This window comes from Pseudophryne corroboree, chromosome 2, assembly GCF_028390025.1.
Source record: "Pseudophryne corroboree isolate aPseCor3 chromosome 2, aPseCor3.hap2, whole genome shotgun sequence".
Lineage (NCBI taxonomy): Eukaryota > Metazoa > Chordata > Amphibia > Anura > Myobatrachidae > Pseudophryne > Pseudophryne corroboree.
Window position 1 is genome coordinate 445051269 of NC_086445.1, and position 26221 is coordinate 445077489.

A 26221-nucleotide genomic window follows, 5' to 3' on the forward strand; every position below is an offset into this window, starting at 1 on the left:
GGAACCCCTTTCGGGTCACAGTATCCAGCAACATTTCTAGGAACAGGAGCCGCTGAGTTGGCTCCAGGTGAAACTTCTGTAACCATGGTGTGACAGAAGTTGGATAATACAGCATAATTACAGCAATAAAATCTCCCGGTCTTCCTGGCCTGCAATGCACTGCTCGCAAGTATTCCACCTGGAACTTGAAAACCTTTAGACAAGGGTTCAAGGATTTTAGATCCAAAATGAGCCTTACCGAACCGTCCAGTGTCGGTACCACGAACAGGTTGGAGAAGTAACCATGTCCCTGTTGTTGCAGTGGCAGAGGAACAATGACTTCAGACAGGACCAAAGCTGGTAAGCCTGATTTGAAAAATCGTTGGGGAGGAGTGCTGTCGAACTCCAGCTTGTAGCAGTGAGAGATGAGGTCCTTTGCTCAGGTATCCTGGCAGGAGCTCTCCCAGATGCGGCTGAAGTGACACAGTCGAACTCCCACCTCGAGATCCCCTCGGGGTGGGTGGGCACGGTCATGCTGAGTCCTCAGTGGAAGCAGAACTGGTGCTCTCCTGAGAACCAGCGACGGCTGGGTTTTCTGTCTCCTCTCTGGTGCCTCTAATCGCAGTGGAGGCACCTCTGGCCCTAGAACGAAATCTGTTAGACCGAAAGGACTGAACAGACGTCCCCGGATAGGAGCGCCTAGCCGGCGGGGCTCCAGAGGGGAGAACCGTGGATTTCCCTGCAGTGCCTTTGGAAATTCACGTATCCAACTCAATCCCAAAGAGCCATTCCCCAGAAAAGGGGAGGGATTCCACACTACGTTTTGATTCTGCGTCCGCAATCCACTGACGCAACCACAAGGCCCTGCGCACAGACACTCCCATGGCAGACGTCAGAGCATTAATGTTCCCCATCTCCTTGAAGGAATCAGAGGACACGGGTAGTGTCCTGACTGCTTCAGGAGGGTTACCATAGTAATTAAGGGCATATCCCCCGAGAAGCCCCACCAAATTTGCGTGGCCCAAGAATGAATAGCATGGGTCATCCAGCAACCCGCAATGACCGGTCTTTGTGAAAGGCCGGCAGCAGTGTTAATAGATTTTAGGGTAGTTATCTTCCGATCCCCTGGATCCTTCATGGTAAAGGATCCTGGGGCAGGCAGCACCGCCTTCTTAGACAGACGAGACACAGACATCCACTCCAGGGGGTCCCTCACAAAATTTTACACTTTCAGGAGCAAATGGGAAAGTGCGCAAAAACTTTTTGGACACTTGGAATTTTTGGTCTGGATTTTCCAGGCCTGTTTGAATAAGTAATCTAACTCCAGAGAATCGGGGAAAGTGACCTTGGGCTTGTTTTGGACAAAGAAAAACGACTGCTGTGACGCAGCGTCCTCTAGAGGGAGCTTTAACACATCCCGTTTAGCCAAAATGAGGGGTTCAATACCCTGAGCAGCATCAGGATCCCCACTAACAGGGTCCAGGTCATCCCCATCATCTTGTATATCATCATCTGTATCAGATAGCAGAGCAGGTAAACCAAGCTTCTGTGGACCTGCATGAGAGAACAGCTTGTTGCCGAGTCTTCTGCACATTAGCAGTGAGCTGGAAAGACATATCTGACATCATAGTCTTAAGAGACCCTAACGGATTTGTGAAGATTGACTGCATTGTTCACAGGAAACAGAGTCATTAGATAATGGGGAAAATCTGGTGTGACATACACTGCACAGCTTGTGTTTACCCATATTTTACAGTAAGCACAATAACATACAGACAGTTATAATGCAAGCCTGCCCTACTGTATGGGAGAGCAGACACAGAGAAGAGAGGACACCAACACACCCTGAGCTGCACAGCCCCAGTAAGGCTGTCAGCTTTCTAAAACACAGTAAACACTAACAATTTTTGCCCTACAGAGGATCAGGATAGTGTATACAAGCGGCTCTCCTGCTTTGCTACACCCTGTTTTCCAGCATGTCTTGTGAGGCAGGAAGCGCTGTGTGTGCTGTAGATGGCTACAGTAAGCAGAGGAAGGCGCCAAAACGCCTCAGGTCCCGCTCTGAGTTAGCCCCACCCCCTCTAATGGCGCCAGAGCTATAATGAATATTTATACTGGCAAAGTCTCCTATATAGCTTAAAACATCACACAAGTACTAGTCAAGCCCTTTTGTGCCAGTTCTACACGGGGGATCTTAGCGGGACCGCTTCAGGAGGGTCCTGTACGTTGCGCCCGTGGTCAGCCGCACTTTGAATCGGGGGCCCCCCCTAGCGGGGCCCACAGTTTGTACTCCCCACCGATATCACCTTCAGGCAGCGCTAGGGGTGTGCAGCGTGCTGCGGCTGTGACAGCCAAGGTGCAGTGAACCGCTGAAAAACCCCCCCTCAGGACGGTGGTCCTGCAGCAGGGAAGCGGCTCCGCACCTCAAAAGGCCGGTGACCATCCCCCCCACCTCCCACGGTGCAGGTATGCCGTTGCCCAGACAGCATACCGAATATAATAAAAGTTTAAAAGAAAATTGAAGAAAACTCTGGAGCTGCAGAGATGTGCACCCACTCCTGAGGGCACTTTTTTCTAAACTGCCTGTGGTAGGGAGCATAGATGGGAGGAGCCAGCACACCCAGTTGAAGAAATTTAAAGTGCACTGGCTCCTTTGGACCCCATCTATACCCCATCATACTAGTTTCCCCCAACATCCATTATGGATGCTTGAGAAACAGATAGTACTCCCCCCCCCCCCCCCCGTTACATCCACCCACAAAGCACGGGTAGCAATACCAACAACAAGAGCACAGGTGGAAATGCACTGGAGAACCCCACAATACAAATAAATTATTGTAAATACAGTGCATCCAGAAAGTATTCACAGTGCTTCACTTTTTCCACTATTTGTCATGTCACAGCCTTATTCCAAACTGGAATAAATTAATTTTTTCCCTTCAAAATTCTACATACAATACCCCATAATGACATGAAACTTTTTTGACATTTTTGCAAATTTATTAAAAATAAAAAAATAAAAACTAAGTGTCCTGGTCAACTTAGAATGATTAACAGAAACATAATTGGCGTTCAATATGGTAATAGATATGGTGTTAGCTATGGTAATAAATGGAGAGTATGTGAACTGCAAGTCTCAGCATATATTTAGAGCCTAGGTCAGGGAGGCGCAGACTTTGGTTTTTCACAGAAAACTGTTACAGGTGTAGAATAGTAAGAATCTGGGATGCAGTGAAACTCCGGTTATATGTGGTCTCCCCACTGATTGTGTTAGTGGGGTTGGATAAGGGTATTAGTAAATAAATGTCCCATGAGGATAGAGTATGAGACACACAAATGCTTGAGTGTATAGTTCCACAGCAGCTGCCTACCACTGGTGTAGAGGATGGTTGAGGCCTGTATTGGATGTGGAGGGAGTACCTAGGGTTAAAATGAATGGACATAATAGGCAAGGTGCACAGTGCTGTAAGGCATACACACGGGGCGACCTGTGCTATGTGCTAAGTGATCTAGGTTAGCACAGATCACTCAGCACATATCGCCATACACACAGGGATGTGTGCTGAGCAATCTGCGCTAACCAGTGTTCTTTATGCACATGCTAGGTGATCTAACTAGATCTTGCCTGCATTTGCTAAAGATCTGAGCGGGTGATGCCATCGCCATGGGATGCACACGCGGAGCGATCTGTGCTTAATTTCTAAGTGATCTAGACAGATCGTTTAGGCAATAAGCAAAAATCGCCCCGTGTGTATGCCCCCTTACTCTCTTGACAGAGAAGCTGCAGGACCTGGCATGCTGATACTTGCATTCCCACAACAGCTAGATCCACATCCAACTCATCAGGGAGGTATGGTTCAAGGGAAATCTGATGAAAAATAAAGTCACAGAAAGGGAAGTGGATAAGTGGAATAGCCTCCCATTAGAGGCTGAAGAGGCTAAAGGGAGAGATCTGTGCTTAAAATCAAAGCAATCTGACTAGATTGCTTAGATTTTAAGCACGGATCTGCCATGTGTATGCCCCCCAGCGATAGCGATGCGCAGCATTGCTATCGCCGGTGCAAGATTGAGCCTGCATGCAGGCTCAATCTAGCTGGTCGCGCACTTCAGCGCTGTGTGAAGTGAGCGCCCCCTGTTGTCATTAGTGATGAGCGGATTCGGTTTTACTCGGTTCTCAAAACGGCATCTTATTGGCTCACGGATGTCACGTGTTTTGGATAGCCAATAAGATGCCGTTTTGAGAACCGAGTAAAACCGAATCCGCTCATCACTAGTTGTCATCCCTCCTCAATCAGCACACATCGCGCTGTGCTGAGCGGTCTGTGTTAAGATCGTCAGCGCACATCTCTCCCGTCAGTACTGGCCTTAAGACAGTTGAGCAATTTAAAACATGCATGGGCAGTGATCGCGCTGTGCCCAAAAAAAAGTGGGTCCCACAGACCTCTCATTTTTAAAAATTGGCCTGAAGAGAGTGTTGTTCCAACACTGCGCCCCAACCTCTCAGAATGGCATCCGTCGTCAATAGGACCCAGTTGGATATCCAGAAGGGACGGTCCCTGCTCAATATTTGGTCCTGATGCCAACAGATCAGTGACAGTCGGACCTCCGGAGACAAGGAGATCATGTGAGATCTGATCCAGCGAGGCAGGCCGACTCTCTTGATCAGAATTAACTTCTGCAGAGTGCGAGAATGGAATTGAGCATACTCCACCATGTCGAAAGCAGACACCATGAGACCTAGCACTTGCATTGCCGAATGTATCGACACCTGCAGACGAGATAGGAAGAGTCGAATCCTGTCCTGTAGCTTCAGGACTTTCTCCTGAGACAAGAACCACCGTTGGTTGTGAGTTTCCAAAAACGCTCCCAGGTGTACCATGGTCTGAGCAGGAACCAGGGAGGATTTCTTCCAGTTGATTAGCCACCCGTGGACTTTCATGAACTGGACAGTCAGATCTAGATGACACAGGAGAAGTTCTGGGGTATTTGCCAGGATCCAAGTACGGTAGGATCCTGACAGGGAGTAGCCGTCATGACCGCCATTACTTTGGTGAAAACTCGGGGAGCCATTGTCAAACCAAAGGGTAACGCCCGAAATTGGTAATGAAGAGTGCCCAACGCAAACCTGAGGTACTGCTCATGAGACACTGCAATAGGAATATGTCTCCCTTGAAAGGAAGCATCTCCAGGGTTTTCTTGGAATCCATATCCACCGAACAGGATCTCAACCAAAGGATACGTCTGGCCAAGACAGACGTAGTAGCAGCCTTGGCTGCCAGCACCCCGGCATCATATGAGAGACATTGTCGAGCATGCTCAGATGCATTAGAAGGCAACTCCGCCTCGAGCTCCTGAGCCCACGCCTCAACAGCTTCAGCAGCCCAAGTTGCTGCAATGGTTGGCCTATGCACAGCCCCCGTTAGGGTGTAAATCGCTTTCAAACAACCTCCACACGTCTATCCGTCGGTTCCTTCAGAGAGGTGACGGTAGTTACTGGCAGAGCAGAGGAAACTACCATGCGGACCACATGAGAATCTACAGGCGGAGGAGTTTCCCAATTTTTACATAGCTCCGCAGAGAGGATAGCGAGCCAACAGTCTCTTATTCGGTGTGAATTTTGTCCCCGGATTTTTCCAGGACTCCTTTAACCACTTTCTTACGTTTAAATCTGTCCAGCTTTTTAGAGACAGCTTCAGGCTCAGGTTTATCAGAGACCTGAAGAATGAGCCTGATAGACTTCCCTTCCCCATCAGAAGCATCTGAGTCAGTGTCTGTGGGGTCGGTATATGCACCATCCTCTTTCGAGGATGTGTCCAGGATAGCAGTGCATTGTGAGGAGGTAATTGCCCGTTTAAAAGACATTTTAGTCTTAGGAGGGCGAGAGAGAGATTTAGATTTAGTCAGTAACCGGTTCAATTGCTTTAACTCAGTGGAGATTTGATCTGCCCATGGCGGATTAATTGCAGGGACCATAAACTGCTGCACTGGCACAGGTGGTCCCACAGGGGGCACCAGCGTGGAGAAAATAGCCCAAGGTGGGTCATTTGTTGCCCCCGGTGCTACGAACCCACTGGGGGGTAAGGAACCCCCTGAACCTGAACTCTCTGCTGCCAAATTTTCCTCCATAATGTCTGCAGCATCACCACCACGCAATGTGGGAGAAGCACCAGCTCCATTGCCTTGTGTAGCTGACATAACAGTAAGCACAATATTGAGCAACCTAGTACAAATCTTAGCAGCGATATACCTAGCAAGAACTCCCAGTGAAGTGTGACTTTCCTGTCAGCACAAACCAGTAATCCAAGAGGTATATGGTGACTATAAATCACAAAGAAAAATACACAGCAAGTATATCTTGTGAAATACCTATATTATTTAGCCAACCTGACACACTTATTCCCTCAGGTTATAAAATATAGGAGTAGCACGCTGAGTGAAATACCAGATATGGCAGCCACACAGCAGCTACATGCACACACATATATAGTCACAAGCGTACCATACAGAAATTATAGACCATAACACTGCACTGGACTAGCAATACAAAGTAATACTCAGTATAGCTATATATGTTAACAATAGATATAACAAAGCACAGTAGATAGTGGATGTATATCACAGGGTGTTTGTACCACACAACCCTGAATGTATGCACTCTTTCTTAACGAACACTGTCCCTTGACAGGTAGAATATTTAAGTGTCCTGTAAAATGCACAGCGCTGGCGAGCAGGCGGCTTTACATTGGAGGATTTGTCCCAGCAGTCCCAGGTACAGCGCAGCTCCTTTGTGATGGCAGCTGACAGGGAGTGAGGGAGAGATATGCAGCTCCAGGGCGAGGACATTCACTGAAATGGCGCCCTGGGGCTGGGGGAGGAGCTACAGGTTAGGCCTTATCCCCCTGCTGGCTTCCCCACAGGGCGCTGCGGGCTTTAATTAACGAGGTTTTAATGAGAGAAAACCCCCCACCTGTGCCCTGATGTCCCAGTGACTAGTGGAGCGGCTGCACCGTTACAGTGTACACGCCAGCGCGCGAGGCCCGCATCCCACGGCCACGCCCGATCTCGGTTAACAGCAGGCCAAAGAGACCCCTTACCTCCCCTTGTACCTGCGGCCACGCGATCCTGGAGGTTAGCGGCGGGTGTGTGTGACTAACCAGAAGTACACCGGAGCCTCCGCTATAGTTATCCGGCAACCAGGGCGCGGGAGTATACAGTGCCGCTGGGAGAGTGATGAAGCTGCAGCAAAGGATGTCTGACTGACATTCTTGAAAGCTGCAGCCTTTGAAGTCTTCATATTTCTTCTTTCTTCTGAAATTTTGCTTAGAAAATAGGCTGCAGGAGCAGCCCTCCTGTTGATTGCCTGCTTACTGCATGACACCAACTTACAAACTGAGCTCCTGTGCACGGAGGCGGGGTTATAGAGGAGGCGGCGCTGTGCATCTTGGGAACAGTCAAAGCTTTGAGCCTGTTGGTGCCTCGGCTCAAGATCCTACTCTACACCCCGATGTTATTCCTTGTGGAGCCCAGTGTACCCCGCAGCAGAATTAGGATTCACCCGAGATGCCAACATGTCATGTTGGCCCCACCATATGAAGACATGAGTAGACCATTCTCCAGCTGTGCCTGCCTGGGATGAAAATTGCTGCTATGGCTAGAGTGCTTGCTCCTGCTGGCCTCCCTGATTGCCAGGGGACCTTTGGTGATAAACTAGCTGCAACAGTAGTGTTGTCGGACTACATCTTTATAACCCTAACTTGAAGAAACTGGTATCCACAGTTATTAACTTGCTGCAAGTTTATCAGGAGCTACTCAAAGTCAAAAGACATTGTAAACCCAGACTAAAGAAAAGGACTCACCAGTATTGCAGGCTAGTGTTTATACTCAATACTGTCTAGTCCCAGATGGAGAACGGGCAACTTATGTTGACATTGTAACCTTTCAGCAACCAGCCTTTCTGCTTTTTCCATTATGGAAGAGACTCCAGTGTATTCTTTTACAGTGTCCAATTTCCAGGTACATATTGTGGTGTGCCCAGGCTGACACCATAGCCCCAAGAAACCCATTATCAATGGTGGTCTAATGAATATCTTCTGCTAGCTTGTCAGCATCCAAACCTTCAGCCAATAGTCCCAACCACACCTCAGAAGTGAAGGTGGACCTCGGGAAGGTTCGACTACAAGGAAAACTCTTAACGAATGCATCACTTTTTTTTTATACAATCCCATAAAATAGTAGAGCTTACGGTCATTAGGTCGACCACTATTGGTCGACATGGTCATTAGGTCGACATGAACAATGTCAACATGGAAAAGGGTCAACGTGAGTTTTTAACATTTCTTTTTCATTTTTTTTTTACTCTTTCATACTTTACGATTCAAGTGGACTACAATTAGGTACGGTAATCTTGTCCGAAGCATGGTGAGTGAAGTGAGCCATGCGAGGGGACACTGTGCACTAATTGGAGTTCCCGGTAACTCTACGAAGAAAACGACACCAACAAAAACTAAAAAAAACAACAACTCAGGTCTACCTTTTTCCATGTCGACCTAGTGCATGTTGACCAATAGTGGTCGACCTAAGTCTTGTCAACCTAATAACCCATACCCAATAGCGGTGCTTGGAATTAGCATAGCAATTATCTTAGAGATGCAAGCTGTGGGTAAACCTACCTTAGCCGTGAATTCTAATTTCACTATAACCTTGAAAGGGAGGGGATAAAGGAGCTGTGATGTGTGGGATAACTGAAATCCTCAAAACAGGATTAAACCATGCCTCAGTAAGAAGGTCCTCCAACTGAGCAGAATATCGGAAAGAGACCGCTTTTTTCTTTTCTTTTTTTTTTTTGACTATTTAAAACATGTGTTTGTAATCTTACATTTTTTGCTGCCCTTGATTTCTAGTGTCTATCCATCCAGATAGAGGATCAACAGTGCCTAGATAGTCAATAGTTCGACATAAGAAGGCTGACATTGTGAAAAAGTAGACACGTCAAAAGGCTGACCCCCCCCCCCCCCCCCACCCCCCAAAAAAAAAAAAAAAACATATGTAATTATTTTTAGGGTTAGGCTAAAAGAAAAAAAAATTATGAAAAATTGTTTGTCAATCTTTTAACCCTGTCGATCTTAAGGGGGGTACTCACGGAGCGATAATCTAAGCAACCTGACTAGATTGATTAGATTTTAAGCATGATCGCTCCGTGTGTACCCCCCACAGCGATAGCGATGCGCAGCCCCGCGCATCGCTATCGCTGGTGCAGGCCAATCTAGCAGGTGAAATGAGCGCCCCCCCCCAATCTCCCCCCGCAAGCTCAGCACACATCGTGCTGTGCTGAGCGGTGGGAGAGATGTGTGCCCACATCTGCCCGTGAATACGTGCCTTAAGTCACTGTCTTCCCTACTGCATGTTGGCCTCCTGTTGCCCACCTATTGACTGTATCTAGACACTGTCTATCCTTCAATCCACAATGCAACAGAATGTGAAAACTTTAGGATCAGAGCCTTCAGCCACCTCACCCAAGTCTCTGAGACAGCGTTTCCGTTTTCCCTAATGGATAAAACAGATTATAGAAATCATATATTTCCTGAATCTGCCAGCTAACACCAAAGACTCACTAATGTAAATATTTTTGTACAGACTGGTGTTCAACTTTAACAAATAAATTGTAAAGACCACAAAGATTGTAAAAAACAGAACAAACCATCAACTGTTTTCCATACAGAGAAAATCAAGACAAAGCGGGGGAAGGTGGCGGGGGGGGGGGGGGGGGGGGGTTAGGTGGAGATGTGTGTGCTCCAAATGGCATCTGGATACATAAATCTTTAGTGTAAGAGCAGTGTACAATTACCTGCGTGGCAAGGGCTTAGTACAAAGGACATGCTCCACAAAGCACTTTTGTTCTGCTCCCAATTCTTGCAAACTGTCTTTATCTTCCTCGCCTGAAAATAATCGACTGCCATTTAGAACACTTAACACAAGCAGGCGCCAACAATGAGACACTACTTTGATGGCAAAGTTTCATCATTATAAGAACAAAAACAAACCTGCACTGAGAAACTTCTCCAGCTTTCCAAGCCAGGTCAGGCCTACACTGTGAACACCTGCCAGATGGGTGCAATGGTATCTTGACGGACATATTGGATCTAGTATCAAAATGATAAAACATTAGCAACAGGGTTTGGCATTTTCAAACAGAAATAATATAATATATAAGTGGCAGAGTTTAGATAAAGCCATGTGAAAACTATTATTAACAATTATAGAATGCCAACACAGTTTAGAACAGGTCTAGAGAAAAGTGTAATTATGTATACACCAGTGTAGGTTTTTAAACCCAACAATGACAGCTCCATCTAGTTTCTGGGCTTTATTAACCCCACTATTTAGAAAGAATATAGGTTCAATGGAGACCATGTATTACCTCTGTGAAGTTTAATAGGACATGAGAAGTCAGACTCTAATGGTTCTTCCTCTTCTTCGGTTGCTAACTTCAGTGCCAGCTCCAGCTCAACACACTCAAAGACATAGAGAGAAGGAATCAGGTCAGAATTGGGGTTCCAAGACTTGTTTGACTAGGGGACAAAAATACAGATTATAAGGCTAGAGAAAAGCAGAGTATCAAAGCGGTGGAAAGTGTCTAGTTTGTCTGTACCTGGAAGGGAAAGGGAGTTTCTTAAAGCCAATGAAGACGCACACTATTACTAGTTAAGTCAACAACTAGTTCAATGTGTAATGTCAACAAAAACCAAATCCGTAATATTACACGATTTACTTAAAAACCCCATATCAGCAAGTGGTCAGTTACTCCAGAGACTATTTGTTTAACTAAGTAGCTTTACCCCCTAATATGAGCTCTGTTTAGTATTCTCCCTATATGGCTACAAATTGCAAAGGGAAGCAGAGGGCGGTTACTGGAGGTCAGCACAGCTACCCGAAAGTCTATTCTGCACATGTGGATACAACCTGAGCCCCCCACATTATAGCTTTTCAAAACAAAATTTTTTACCTTTTTCATATGGCATGGGTGGCGATAGTGCAAGGAAAGGAGGCCAAACCCAAAATTTTATTTGAAATGTAGGCATCTATCAATATAACATTAATGCTTAATTGATCTGCTGTATTCCACTATGCTGGGCCTTCCGATATGTGGATATGTATACATTATGCTGCATTATATGTAATGTACTATTATTTACAAACTACTTCAATAAAAATATATACTTAAAAGAAAACCTCCAGATCACAGGTTCTATCCATACATGTTTACGTGACTGGGGCTATGATGCAGTAATGTTTGTGCTCCATCGGTCCAAAAAGCTTTGATAACAATGGAATGCTGTGCATCGTTCTTGGCTTCTTTAGAATGCATGTATTAAATAACAATGGGGCAGATGTATTAACCTGGAGAAAGCATAAGGAATTGTTAAACCAGTGATAAGTGTAAGGTGATAAATGCACCAGCCAATCAGCTCCAATATGTAAATTAACAGTTAGGAGCTCATTGGTTGGTGTGTTTATCACCTTGCACCTATCACTGGTTTATCACTTCCTTATGCCCAGTCTCTAAGCTTAATACATCTGCCCCCATGACTGTCAAATAAAGAAAAAAAAAAACGTAAGTCTATTAAAAAGTCAGTGACTACAGATTCTGAAGGATAAGGAGTTATTTATTCTCATTAACCAGAGAGAATAGTGAAACAAAAAAAACGCTCATCATAACATCAATTCCTCAGAGTCCATCTGGGGGACACTGCAGACTGTGGGTTTAGTGGGGAGACTGAGAAATAGGCATGAACTAGTTAGTTAATCTATTGGAGCTGAACCAGCCCCCACCCCACCAATTTCAGCAACGAACTATAGCAAAATGGGAACTCAACGTGCAGCAACACAAACAATGTAGGAGGGAATGCAATTTCATCCAGATTGATTTAAAAAATTGATTTTAGAGTGAGTACACAAAAGTCTTCATTGCTCTTTTGTTTTATATAGGGAAGACTGCATACTGTGAGACTATTCAATGCAAGCATCAAAAGGGGGGAGGGCTCATGCAGCTGCTCAGCCATGCACAACACCTTACTCCCAAACTGGCAACCAGGGAAACAAACACGTTACACTGATAAAGTGGTCTCCATGAGGCACGCAGCTTCATAGCCAAATATGTACTCATGGCCAGAGTAGAATGAGTCGGAAAAGGGTTAGGCTTTAGCTCATCCCAAGAGACTAAAACCTGCTTAAAAAGGATAACCGAGATATAGGCTACATGGAGGCAGGACAGTCCCGTCTGTGTGGGAAAAAAAAAAAGTATCTGATGGACAAAAATCAGGTAAAAGAATCTTCCGGGTCAGAAGAATACAGGAAACCACTCTGGCCTGGAAAAACGACGCCCAGTCAGAGTAATAACCTGCGGCGAACAACTAGCAGAAAGAGCAGGCAGCTCACAGACCCTCCTAGCAGAAAAAATGGGCAACAGAAAACCACCTCCCAAGTAGGTCACCAACTCCTAAACTGAGGTCCAAAATCAATACCAGAGGAACAGAGAGAGGCTGTACAGTGTACATGCAGACTATCAGCATAAATGCCAGAACGTCTGAAATTCAGGTCAGATGCTCCTGAAACAGGACAGACAAGTAAGAAACTTAACCTTGAGAAAAAAAAACCACCACAACAGAAGAACGACGGACATCCGCAAAGAGGAAGGATATACAACTGAAGTGTAGCGAAGGTTCCTACACAAAACTAGAAGCTGAAATTACAATGTGACATGGGTTGAATACTAAATTGCCCACCAAGCTAAGACAACATAAGTGCTCAATGGAGTAGCCTACTACTGGAACCAAGGAAAACACACACTGTAAGCATAGCTACCAAGCCTAGGAGATAAAAAAAATAAACAAAGAAAACCATCGTCTGAAAGCAGAGTACAGCTAATAGAGTACACACAGTGGGAGCCTACAAACCTGAAGCAAACCCCAAGGAGCTGAAGGATGGCATCAACATAGCACAACCAAGAAGGAAATTAAACGCTGACCTTTGCACCTTGAATACAATTCCAGCTAAGAATACAGGCCCAAAGTGCAGACAATAAAAGCAATCTTAAGTACTCAGACCTCCCTCAGAGGACCCAAGACCACTTAAAGACAGAATATTGACCCAAACTCCAAAAAAAGGGGAGGAAAAGCTCACCAACTTAAGGTGCAGCCAGGACAAACCAAGTAGTATGTCCCAGACATGGAGAAAGAAGATATCACCAAAAATAGTAGAATAATTGTCTAGTATTATTGGAAAATTAATACTTCAAGCTGCATCCTAATGGATAAAGATATGGCCCAACTGGTACCGTAAGGCACAGCAGCCAGAGGCCGTAACCATGGTGTAATAGCACAGGGCTAGATGCAGGATCCCTCTGCACACCAGCCACAATGTAGATCAGCTGCTGCTCATCCTGGACAAAACTGCAACCCCCCTTGCTAGATTCAAAACTCAGGCAGGTGCTGTGAGTTTTGAGTCTGTCTCAAGGAGCGCAGAGACACCATCACAACTCAAACTCTATCCCGGGGAATGGCTACAAGCTACAACTGCCTAAGAAACACGAAAGTAGGAAAACCCCTATGGCTAATGTCCGGCATGGAAATGTAAAAAAAGAAAAATGCAGATGGTGGCTGACACCACTGACACCAAAGTCTGAAAATTAGGCAAAGTGACAATGAGTGACCTGAAAAGGTCCCATCATACGGCTCCACACCTTCTGAATCTAAAACCACTATCCTCTATTAAGGGACAGTAATGCCTAATGAAACTACCCACATCAGGCAAAAGAGGTTTTCAAATAATAAGGACACTTGAAAATGTGCCCACTTCAATTGAGAAATCAATGCACTGAGCCACAGAAGTTGTTGAATCATTGGGAGGACCCTCCAAAGACCCTCTGGCGAGGAGGGGAAAGTATGCTACAGATAGACCTAGGGATGAGGGACAAGCAATACCACAGATTCCCTGGGTGAATTCCCATCTTGGACTAACTATTGTTGTAAAGCATGTATCTTGTACAAGCAACAAAGCTCTCAGCTAATTCAGCAGAACCTCTATACACATACAATCTAGTGGCAAGTCATGCGAAAGGTGCCTACTATGGTATAGGACCCCCTGTAGCCAAGCGAAGTGCGGGACCTCTACGTGTCATCAATTCCACAAGTGGATGGAAGACCTCTGGAGAGATGTAAACCCATGCCCTTTAGACAGCGTCCCACAGCTCCTGATGTTTGTAGGTGCAGTATCTTGGCTGAGAATGGACCTCTCCATCACATCCCATAAATAGACGTTATGGTAAGAACTTACCGTTGATAACGTGATTTCTCTTATGTCCACAGGTATCCACAGGATAACACTAGGATATGCCGGAGCGACAGCGGAAATGGCACCAAACGGTCACAAACTTTCTGGCCTCCCAGGATGCATCGGGGCTTCACCATATAATCCCGCCCACTGACTCAGTCAAATCAGTTCTTTCCACAGCGATTAGGCAGGAGCATCAGGTAGAAACCTATTTAGGCGATAAGAACACACATGCACACCCTTCCATACAAGAGGGAAGAGGTTTAGTGATTGTCAAGGTCCTCAAATCAGGTGCGTCAGGGTGGGACCCCTGTGGACATGAGAGAAATTACGTTATCAACGGTAAGTTCTTACCATAACATCTATTTCTCTGGCTGGGTCCACAGGTTATCCACAGGATAACATTGGGATTCCCAAGTTCAAGTTTATTGTCATCAGCCAAAACAAATTGACAGACGAAATTACATTGTACAAGGCATCAAATAGTAGCAAGCGAGAACATAAAACAAACATAAAAATAAATCATTCGTTTAACATACGTACAGCAGATGGGATAAAACTTATCCCAAAGCCAGTTTTAGTGGTGGGGACGCTCCTGATTACACAGGAGGACCTTTCGCCCGAAGTCTGCGTCATGAGTGGCAAAAGTATCCAAGGCATAATATCTGATGAATGTGTTTATGGAAGACCTTGTGGCTGCCTTACAAATCTGTTCTGCTGAAGCACCCTGTTGTGCTGCCCATGAAGGACCTACCTTACGTGTAGAGTGAGCAGAGACATTAGCCGGAGTAGGGAGATCTGCATGAGAATAAGCTTCTGATATTACCATTTGGAGCCATCTTGCCAGCGTCTGTTTACTAGCAGGCCATCCTCTTCTATGAAATCCGTAGAGGATGAAGAGAGAATCTGGTTTTCTGATGGCACTAGTACAATCTATGTAGATTCTTAAAGCTCGGACTACGTCCAGCGACGCTTCTCCCGCAGAAAGTCCCGATACTTGAAAAGCTGGGACTACAATCTCTTCATTAAGGTGAAACTTTGAAACCACCTTCGGAAGATAACCAGATCTAGTTCTGAGAACTGTTCTGTCTGGAAAAAAAACTTAGGAAAGGAGACTTACACGATAACGCTCCTAAATCTGACACTCTTCTGGCTGACGCCATTGCCAGTAGAAAAAGTACTTTAGCCGTTAACCATTTAAGATCTGCTCTCTTAAGTGGTTCGAACGGAGGACCCTGGAGGAATTTAAGAACTAAATTCAAATCCCAAGGAGCAGCAGGAGGAACAAATGGAGGTTGAATATGTACAACTCCCTGAAAGAAAGTACGTACATCCTGTAATTCAGCAATCTTTTGCTGAAACCATACAGTCAAAGCTAATACTTGAACTCTCAAGGAAGCTACCTTCAGACCTTTATCCAATCCTGCTTGAAGGAAATCCAAGATCCTGGATACTTTAAAAGATCTTGGATTCAAATTCTTTCCAGTACACCAATGAATATAGGCTTGCCATATTCTATGATACACACGAGCTGAAGAAGGCTTTCTTGCTCTAAGCATAGTTTGGATTACTTGTTTTGAAAATCCTCTCACTTCTAAGATAGAGGTTTCAACAGCCACGCCGTCAAAGACAGGCGATCCAGATGGCTGTGACAACAAGGACCCTGCATTAGCAGATCTGGACATTGAGGGAGCAGTATCGGTGCTTCCACGGACATTCTTAGCAGATCTGTGTACCAATGCCTTCTTGGCCAAGCTGGAGCTAAAAGAATCATCGCTCCTCTTGCTTGCTTTATTTTTCTCACTACTCTGGGAAACGGAGATATTGGAGGGAACAGATATGCCAGATGAAATTTCCATTCTACTGACAGTGCATCTACAAGGACCGCTCCTGGGTCCTTTGTTCTCGATCCGTATGGGTTAATATTGTAACCTAACCCTTGAGGTGGTGCTACCGGAGCTAACCTGTCCGCTATTGAAGATAGAGTCTTTGCGAACATATTCCATGGTGGCTCTGTTGGTGGCTGAACCAACTCCTGTTTTTTACTTTGCTGAAAAGCAAAACAGTTCGCACACAAGCCCTCATAAGTGACTAATTTGTCCATACCAATTAACCCTGTCTTACAAGATAAGCATGTTAGGGATGTAGGAGTGCTTGATAAATTCTCGTCACTTTTGCCGCTCACAGACATGGTAATAATCTGTTAATGACTACACAATTTGTGACTGAAAATCACATATATATATATATATATATATATATATATATATATATATATATATATATATATATATATATATATATATATATATATATATATATATATATATATATATATATAAGTATATAGAAGTGAAATCAATCTGACCACAATGCACCTGAAATGGTAAGTAAATTCTTATTTTCTCTGACGTCCTAAGTGGATGCTGGGGACTCCGTCAGGACCATGGGGATTATACCAAAGCTCCCAAACGGGCGGGAGAGTGCGGATGACTCTGCAGCACCGAGTGAGAGAACTCCAGGTCCTCCTCAGCCAGGGTGTGCCCCTGACCAAGTAGCAGCTCGGCAAAGTTGTAAAGCCGAGACCCCTCGGGCAGCCGCCCAAGATGAGCCCACCTTCCTTGTGGAATGGGCATTTACATATTTTGGCTGTGGCAGGCCTGCCACAGAATGTGCAAGCTGAATTGTACTACACATCCAACTAGCAATCGTCTGCTTAGAAGCAAGAGCACCCAGTTTGTTGGGTGCATACAGGATAACAGCAAGTCAGTTTTCCTGACTCCAGCCGTCCTGGAAACCTATATTTTCAGGGCCCTGACAACATCTAGCAACTTGGAGTCCTCCAAGTCCCTAGTAGCCGCAGGTACCACAATAAGCTGGTTCAGGTGAAACGCTGACACCACCTTAGGGAGAAACTGGGGACGGGTCCGCAGCTCTGCCCTGTCCGAATAGACAATCAGATATGGGCTTTTGTGAGACAAAGCCGCCAATTCTGACACTCGCCTGGCCGAGGCCAGGGCCAACATCATGGTCACTTTCCATGTGAAATATTTCAAATCCACAGATTTGAGCGGTTTAAACCAATGTGATTTGAGGAATCCCAGAACTACGTTGAGATCCCACAGTGCCACTGGAGGCACAAAAGGGGGTTGTATATGCAGTACTCCCTTGACAAACTTCTGGACTTCAGGAACTGAAGCCAATTCTTTCTGGAAGAAAATCGACAGGGACGAAATTTGAACCTTAATGGACCCCAATTTGAGGCCCATAGACACTCCTGTTTGCAGGAAATGCAGGAATCGACCGAGTTGAAATTTCTTCGTGGGGCCTTCCTGGCCTCACACCACGCAACATATTTTTGCCACATGTGGTGATAATGTTGTGCGGTCACCTCCTTCCTGGCTTTGACCAGGGTAGGAATGACCTCTTCCGGAATGCCTTTTTCCCTTAGGATCCGGCGTTCTACCGCCATGCCGTCAAACGCAGCCGCGGTAAGTCTTGGAACAGACATGGTACTTGCTGAAGCAAGTCCCTTCTTAGCGGCAGAGGCCATGAGTCCTCTGTGAGCATCTCTTGAAGTTCCGGGTACCAAGTCCTTCTTGGCCAATCCGGAGCCACGAGTATAGTTCTTACTCCTCTACGTCTTATAATTCTCAGTACCTTAGGTATGAGAAGCAGAGGAGGGAACACATACACCGACTGGTACACCCACGGTGTTACCAGAACGTCCACAGCTATTGCCTGAGGGTCTCTTGACCTGGCGCAATACCTGTCCAGTTTTTTGTTCAGGCGGGACGCCATCATGTCCACCTTTGGTCTTTCCCAACGGTTCACAATCATGTGGAAGACTTCCCGATGAAGTCCCCACTCTCCCGGGTGGAGGTCGTGCTGAGGAAGTCTGCTTCCCAGTTGTCCACTCCCGGAATGAACACTGCTGACAGTGCTAACACATGATTTTCCGCCCAGCGAAGAATCCTTGCAGTTTCTGCCATTGCCCTCCTGCTTCTTGTGCCGCCCAGTCTGTTTACGTGGGCGACTGCCGTGATGTTGTCCCACTGGATCAATACCGGCTGACCTTGAAGCAGAGGTCTTGCTAAGCTTAGAGCATTGTAAATTGCTCTTAGCTCCAGTATATTTATGTGGAGAGAAGTCTCCAGACTTGATCACACTCCCTGGAAATTTTTTCCTTGTGCGACTGCTCCCCAGCCGTTCAGGCTGGCATCCGTGGTCACCAGGACCCAGTCCTGAATGCCGAATCTGTGGCCCTTTAGTAGATGAGCACTCTGCAGCCACCACAGAAGAGACACCCTTATCCTTGGAGACAGGGTTATCCGCTGATGCATCTGAAGATGCGATCCGGACCATTTTTCCAGCAGATCCCACTGAAAAGTTCTTGCGTGAAATCTGCCGAATGGAATCGCTTCGTAAGAAGCCACCATTTTTCCCCAGGACCCTTGTGCAATGATGCACTGACACTTTTCCTGGTTTTAGGAGGTTCCTGACTAGCTCGGATAACTCCCTGGCTTTCTCCTCCGGGAGAAACACCTTTTTCTGGACTGTGTCCAGAATCATCCCTAGGAACAGCAGACGTGTCGTCGGAGACAGCTGCGATTTTGGAATATTTAGAATCCACCCGTGCTGTCGTAGAACTACTTGAGATAGTGCTACTCCGACCTCCAACTGTTCTCTGGACCTTTCCCTTATCAGGAGATCGTCCAAGTAAGGGATAATTAAGACGCCTTTTCTTTGAAGAAGAATCATCATTTCGGCCATTACCTTGGTAAAGACCCGGGGTGCCGTGGACAATCCAAACGGCAGCGTCTGAAACTGATAGTGACAGTTTTGTACCACGAACCTGAGGTACCCTTGGTGAGAAGGGCAAATTGGGACATGGAGGTAAGCATCCTTGATGTCCAGGGACACCATATAGTCCCCTTCTTCCTGGTTCGCTATCACTGCTCTGAGTGACTCCATCTTGATTTGAACCTTTGTATGTAAGTGTTCAAATATTTCAGATTTAGAATAGGTCTCACCGAGCCGTCTGGCTTCAGTACCACAATATAGTGTGGAATAATACCCCTTTCCTTGTTGTAGGAGGGGTACTTTGATTATCACCTGCTGGGAATACAGCTTGTGAATTGTTTCCAATACTGCCTCCCTGTCGGAGGGAGACGTTGGTAAAGCAGACTTCAGGAACCTGCGAGGGGGAGACGTCTCGAACTTCCAATCTGTACCCCTGGGATACTACTTGTAGGATCCAGGGGTCCACTTGCGAGTGAGCCCACTGCGCACTGAAACTCTTGAGACGACCCCCCACCGCAGCTGAGTCCGCTTGTACGGCCCCAGCGTCATGCTGAGGACTTGGCAAAAGCGGTGGAGGGCTTCTGTTCCTGGGAATGGGCTGCCTGCTGCAGTCTTCTTCCCTTTCCTCTATCCCTGGGCAGATATGACTGGCCTTTTGCCTGCTTGCCCTTATGGGGACGAAAGGACTGAGGCTGAAAAGACGGTGTCTTTTTCTGCTGAGATGTGACTTGGGGTAAAAAAGGTGGATTTTCCAGCTGTTGCCGTGGCCACCAGGTCCGATGGACCGACCCCAAATAACTCCTCCCCTTTATACGGCAATACTTCCATGTGCCGTTTGGAATCTGCATCACCTGACCACTGTCGTGTCCATAAACATCTTCTGGCAGATATGGACATCGCACTTACTCTTGATGCCAGAGTGCAAATATCCCTCTGTGCATCTCGCATATATAGAAATGCATCCTTTAAATGCTCTATAGTCAATAAAATACTGTCCCTGTCAAGGGTATCAATATTTTCAGTCAGGGAATCCGACCAAGCCACCCCAGCGCTGCACATCCAGGCTGAGGCGATCGCTGGTCGCAGTATAAAACCAGTATGTGTGTATATACTTTTTAGGATATTTTCCAGCCTCCTATCAGCTGGCTCCTTGAGGGCGGCCGTATCTGGAGACGGTAACACCACTTGTTTTGATAAGCGTGTGAGCGCCTTATCCACCCTAAGGGGTGTTTCCCAACGCGCCCTAACTTCTGGCGGGAAAGGGTATAACGCCAATAATTTTCTATCGGGGAAAACCCACGCATCATCACACACTTCATTTAATTTATCTGATTCAGGAAAAACTACAGGTAGTTTTTTCACACCCCACATAATACCCTCTTTTGTGGTACTTGTAGTATCAGAAATATGTAACACCTCCTTCATTGCCCTTAACATGTAACGTGTGGCCCAAATGGAAAATACGTTTGTTTCTTCACCGTCGACACTGGAGTCAGTGTCCGTGTCTGTGTCGACCGACTGAGGTAAATGGGCGTTTTAAAGCCCCTGACGGTGTTTGAGACGCCAGGACAGGTACTAATTGGTTTGCCGGCCGTCTCATGTCGTCAACCGACCTTGCAGCGTGTTGACATTATCACGTAATTCCCTAAATAAGCCATCCATTCCGGTGTCGACTCCCTAGAGAGTGACATCACAATTACAGGCAATTGCTCCGCCTCCTCACCAACATCGTCCTCCTACATGTCGACACACACGTACAGACACACAGCACACACACAGGGAATGCTCTGATAGAGGACAGGACCCCACTAGCCCTTTGGGGAGACAGAGGGAGATTTTGCCAGCTCACACCAAAACGCTATAATTATACAGGGACAACCTTTATATAAGTGTTTTTCCCTTATAGCATCTTAATATATATAATCATATCGCAAAATAAGTGCCCCCCCTCTCTGTTTTAACCCTGTTTCTGTAGTGCAGTGCAGGGGAGAGCCTGGGAGCCTTCCCACCAGCATTTCTGTGAGGGAAAATGGTGCTGTGTGCTGAGGAGAATAGGCTCCGCCCCCTTTTCGGCAGGCTTCTTCTCCCGTTTTTCTGAGACCTGGCAGGGGTTAAATACATCCATATAGCCCCAGGGGCTATATGTGATGTATCTTTTAGCCAGTATAGGTATTTCATTGCTGCCCAGGGCGCCCCCCCCAGCGCCCTGCACCCTCAGTGACCGCTGGTGTGAAGTGTGCTGACAACAATGGCGCACAGCTGCAGTGCTGTGCTCTACCTCATGAAGACTGAAAAGTCTTCTGCCGCCGGTTTCTGGACCTCTTCACTCTTCGGCATCTGCAAGGGGGTCGGCGGCGCGGCTCTGGGGCCGGACTCCATGGCTGGGCCTGTGTTCGATCCCTCTGGAGCTAATGGTGTCCAGTAGCCTAAGAAGCCAATCCATCCTGCACGCAGGTGAGTTCACTTCTTCTCCCCTAAGTCCCTCGTAGCAGTGAGCCTGTTGCCAGCAGGACTCACTGAAAATAAAAAACCTAACAAAACTTTTACTCTAAGCAGCTCTTTAGGAGAGCCACCTAGATTGCACCCTTCTCGGCCGGGCACAAAAATCTAACTGAGGCTTGGAGGAGGGTCATAGGGGGAGGAGCCAGTGCACACCACCTGATCCTAAAGCTTTTACTTTTGTGCCCTGTCTCCTGCGGAGCCGCTAATCCCCATGGTCCTGACGGAGTCCCCAGCATCCACTTAGGACGTCAGAGAAATGGCAGGTTTGCATCCTATCAAACAGCTGCTGAATTGCATTTAAGATCTGTACGCATGATCTATCACTATTACCCCTCATTCGTGCGCAATACGAACACTACGCATGTGCAGTAAATCGATCCATTTGCGGTTTCTCTAAGTGGTGATCCATGCTGAATTAGGCCCATAGAACAGGTTACTGGACAATGCCTAAAACACTCCAAGGAGAGAGTGCATATTCAGCAGAATTAAAAAAAAAAAAAAAAGTGAGGAAATTCAAAGACAACATACTGTAGTGAGAGTAGCAAGAAAATATGACAGGTATATAAATATATATCACAAGTCTATATATAAAAATGCGAGACAGTGTAAGAGATGTAGTTATTAAATGGCAGTGTTATATCTGATGATGCCTAACTCCGCAAGGGTAACTACACAATCCGTACTGAAAATCATAGATTCTATCCATATCATAAGAGAATGTAAAAGCAGCATTATATAACAATATTACACAGTATGTATATATAAGCAGGATTTTTCATGCTGAGGTATAACGTGTGTTATAACACCAGATCAGTTGATCAAAAAGAGTAAAGAATATACAGTGGGGCAAAAAAGTATTTGGACAGCCACCGACTGAGCAAGTTGACCCACTTAAAAAGATGAGAGGTCTGTAATTTTCATCATAGGTACACTTCAGCTGTGAGAGAGACGGAATCAGAAGACAAAAAAAAAAAAAAAGGAAATCACATTGTATGACTTTTAATCAATTTATTTGTATATTCTTGCGGAAAATATTTGGACAATCAAAAAGTTTAACTCAATACTATATACAATATAACCTCGGTTGGCAAATACAGAGGTCAAATGTTTCCTGTAGTTCTTGACCAGGTTTGCACACACTGTAGCAGGTATTTTGGCCCCCTCTTCCATGCGGAGCTTCTCTAGATGTGTCATGTTTTGGGGCTGTCGCCGGCCAACACTGACTTTCAACTCCCTCCACAGATTTTCTATTGGGTTGAGGTCTGGAGACTGGCTAGGCCACTCCAGGATCTTGAAATGTTTCTTACGGAGCCACTCCTTATTTGCTCGGGCGGTGTGTTTGGTGTCATTGTCATGCTGGAAGACCCAGCCACATTCCATCTTCAATGCTCTTACTGAAAGAAGAAGGTTTTTGGCTAAAATCTCACGATACATGGCCCCATTCATCCTCTCCTTAATATGGATCAGTCGTCCTGTACCCTTTGCAGAAAAGCAGCCCCAAAGTAGGATGTTTCCACCCCCATGCTTCACAGTGGGTATGGTGTTCTTGGGATGCCATTCATCATTCTTCTCCCTCCAAACACGGCGGGTAGAGTTTATACCAAAAAGTTTGATTTTGCTCTCATCTGACCACATTACATTCTCCCAATTCTCCTCTGGATCATCCAGATGGTCACTGGCAAACTTTAGATGGGCATGGACATGTGCTGGCTTAAGCAGGGGGACGTTTCGGGCGCTGCAGGATTTCAATCCGTGACAACGTAGTGTGTTACTAATGGTAACCATTGAGACTGTGGTCCCATCTCTCTTGAGGTCATTGACCAGGTCCCCCTGTGTAGTTCTGGGCTGATTCCGCACCGTTCTCAAGATCATTGATACCCCACGAGGTGAGATCTTGCATGGAGCTCCAGGTCGAGGGAGATTGTCAGTGATCTTGTATATCTTCCATTTTTTAATAATTGCGCAAACAGTTGATCTCTTCTCACCAAGCTGCATGCCTCTTGTTGAGTAGCTCATCCCAGCCTTGTGCAGCTCTACAATTTTGTCCCTGGTATCCTTAGGCAGTTCTCTGGTCTTTGCCATGGTGGAGAGGTAGCAGTCTTACTGTTTGAGGGTGTGGACAGGTGTCTTTTATACAAATAACCAGTTCAAACAGGTGCCATTAATACAGGTAACGAGTGGAGGATAGAAGAGCTTCTTAAAGAAGAAACAGGTCTGTGAGAGCCAGAAATCTTGCTGCTTGGTAGATGTCCAAATATTTATTTTCCACAAGAATATACAAGTAAATTGTTTAAAAATCATACAATGATCGAGAATGTGGTCAGATTGGAGACATTAAACACATCTGGTGGTCATGCCCCAAAATCCGCCTTTTCTGGGTCCAAGTGGAGACCCTTATTGGATCTGTTCTTGGCACCCAAGTCACACTGGGCCCTTGTCTAATACTTGCAACCGCACAAACTGCCTTGTGCTCCACATCCCTCATGCTGCCAGGTGTGTGTTAGCTAAATGCTGGAAAAAGCCCAGTATCCCTCCCATGAGTATGGTACTGTCCAAAATTTGGTCTTTGCGTGATAGGTCGGACAAATATACGAGAATATGGGAACCCTGGTTCAATTATGCTAAAACCTCTATTCCCCGGGGGTGATTTACTGTATCAAAGCCTTATTGTTTACGTGCCAAACTTACAGAGCATTTGAACGCTGTGTTTAGGTATGATGGTGGTTATGACCATCACCTATGTAGCAATCTGACCGTGAATACCCCCTAAGTAGTTTCCTTCTTCTTCCCCACCCTCTCTCTTCTCTCTTTCTCTCGTTTTTCATCTCTGATCTTCTCTTTCTTCTTCTCTTCATGACTATCGTTAAACTACAGAAAATCTGTTGTCGAAGCTTCCATTGCAATGCTGATGCACCCCTCATTTCGATGTTTCTACATATCCTATGTGATATCATGTGTGTTTTTTTGAAGTTATTTGGTGTCATTGCCTCCTGTTTGACCTGTATTGATTTATTCGACATCTCTTCAATGAAAATATTGCATTTAAAAAAAAAAAAAATCATACAATGATTTCCGTTTTTTTTTTTCAGATTCTGTCTCTCACAGTTGAAGTGTACCTATGATGGAAATTACAGACCACTCATCTTTTTAAGTGGGTCAAGTTGCACAATCGGTGGCGGTCCAAATACTTTTTTGCCCCACTGTATAAGCATTTCATGGTTGTGAGGCATTAATGTAACATCTCTATACAACTGCACATGTATAGTCCATTCTGTCTGCATACTCAGAGTATAGCAAACCATATTAGATTGCAGTTCTGCAATAAACTACATAGAACATTCAGATAGAAATACATATCCCTATAAATTAGATGACTGCCATACCTGGGCAGAAAAAGAACACTAACCCAGTACTTACAAGAATTCATATAAACTCCTACAGCATACCGAGTAAATCTGATCCCTGAGAATACATGTTCTGACCATGAGGAAAATCTGCCAACGGAGAGTTGCAGTGTGAGGGGAAGGGCTGTCTCCATATAACTCAGACGACTGCACCCGTTCTCAATACAATTATGATCCTGGGACAAGGCTTGCCATGAGCAGAATCCCCCATATCACTGCCACTGAAGCCTAAATTACAAGTGCAGTGACTGGGATATCTGTGCACAGCAGAGTGCTACCTAACGTAGGCTGTGGCTGTCACAGGATCCAGCACCCCTGCAAAAACCTGGGATTCCCTCGTCAGGTATGCATCTACCAGTATGGGAAAACTGCCCAGGGGGGTCCTGTACACAAAGACCTTCCCAATCTAGTTCAAAACAAGCTAACATGGCATTCAGAAACGGCAGTAAATAAATAAATGTATTAAAAAAAAACACCACACACACACACACACACACACACACACATCTTGCTGGGAAGGACCTGAGCTCTAGAGGCCCTCTCTGGCCTTCAATAGTGCTTTTCCACCCAGCACTGTAGACTGCGGCAGGCGTCACTTCACAGCACTCTGGGAAAGGTCTTGGAAAAAAAAAAAAAAAAATACCAATCAAAATACATATGCTGCATAATCAATATGTTTTTATGGTTCTAGTGAACGCGCCCTTTTCTCCTTTCTATTCACTGGCTGTGGGGAAAATTATTGTAATGCACTCTTCTGTTTGATATTAAGGGAGGAATTCATTTGCTGGTGACTTATTCACCCAGGCAAATTCCTGCCACACCCGCCGCACTTTGCGGCGATGGGATCTTGCTCAAAAGTGTTACCTACCCCCATAGGAGAGTGAGAACTTTTATGCAAATCAGGCCTGGTGAAGGGGGCGAACCAGGCTGTCGTTGCCGGGGGATACTGGCAATTCACCCCCTTAGCTCACAATTTAATTCCCCCCTAAATGTTGATGCAACCTTTGACAGGAAAGGTTAACTGAAGATCTAGTGGTAATGAGAGTCAAGTATTTAATCTGGGTTCTTCACACCATAAATGCCCGCAACTCTCCAACCCTTCTGGTGAAGGTAATTACCACAAGAAAAATTACCTTTAAGAGGTAATACCATTCAGTTACAGGACCTTTTTCAGTCTGCACACACACTGTGGAATTCCCTACTAC

General features: G+C 45.8%; 1 protein-coding gene across 1 annotated transcript in view; it reads right to left on the reverse strand.

Annotated features, from left to right (window-relative positions):
* The window catches only part of NUP88 (nucleoporin 88), a 176048-nt gene that overhangs the window by 87664 nt on the left and 62163 nt on the right, over nucleotides 1-26221 (reverse strand). Inside the window, exons 7-9 of the mRNA XM_063953674.1 lie at nucleotides 10397-10547; nucleotides 10020-10118; nucleotides 9824-9914 (exon numbers count right to left, since the gene is read on the reverse strand). Coding sequence (XP_063809744.1) covers nucleotides 9824-9914; nucleotides 10020-10118; nucleotides 10397-10547 — 341 coding nt within the window. The remainder of the gene's footprint in view (nucleotides 1-9823; nucleotides 9915-10019; nucleotides 10119-10396; nucleotides 10548-26221) is intronic.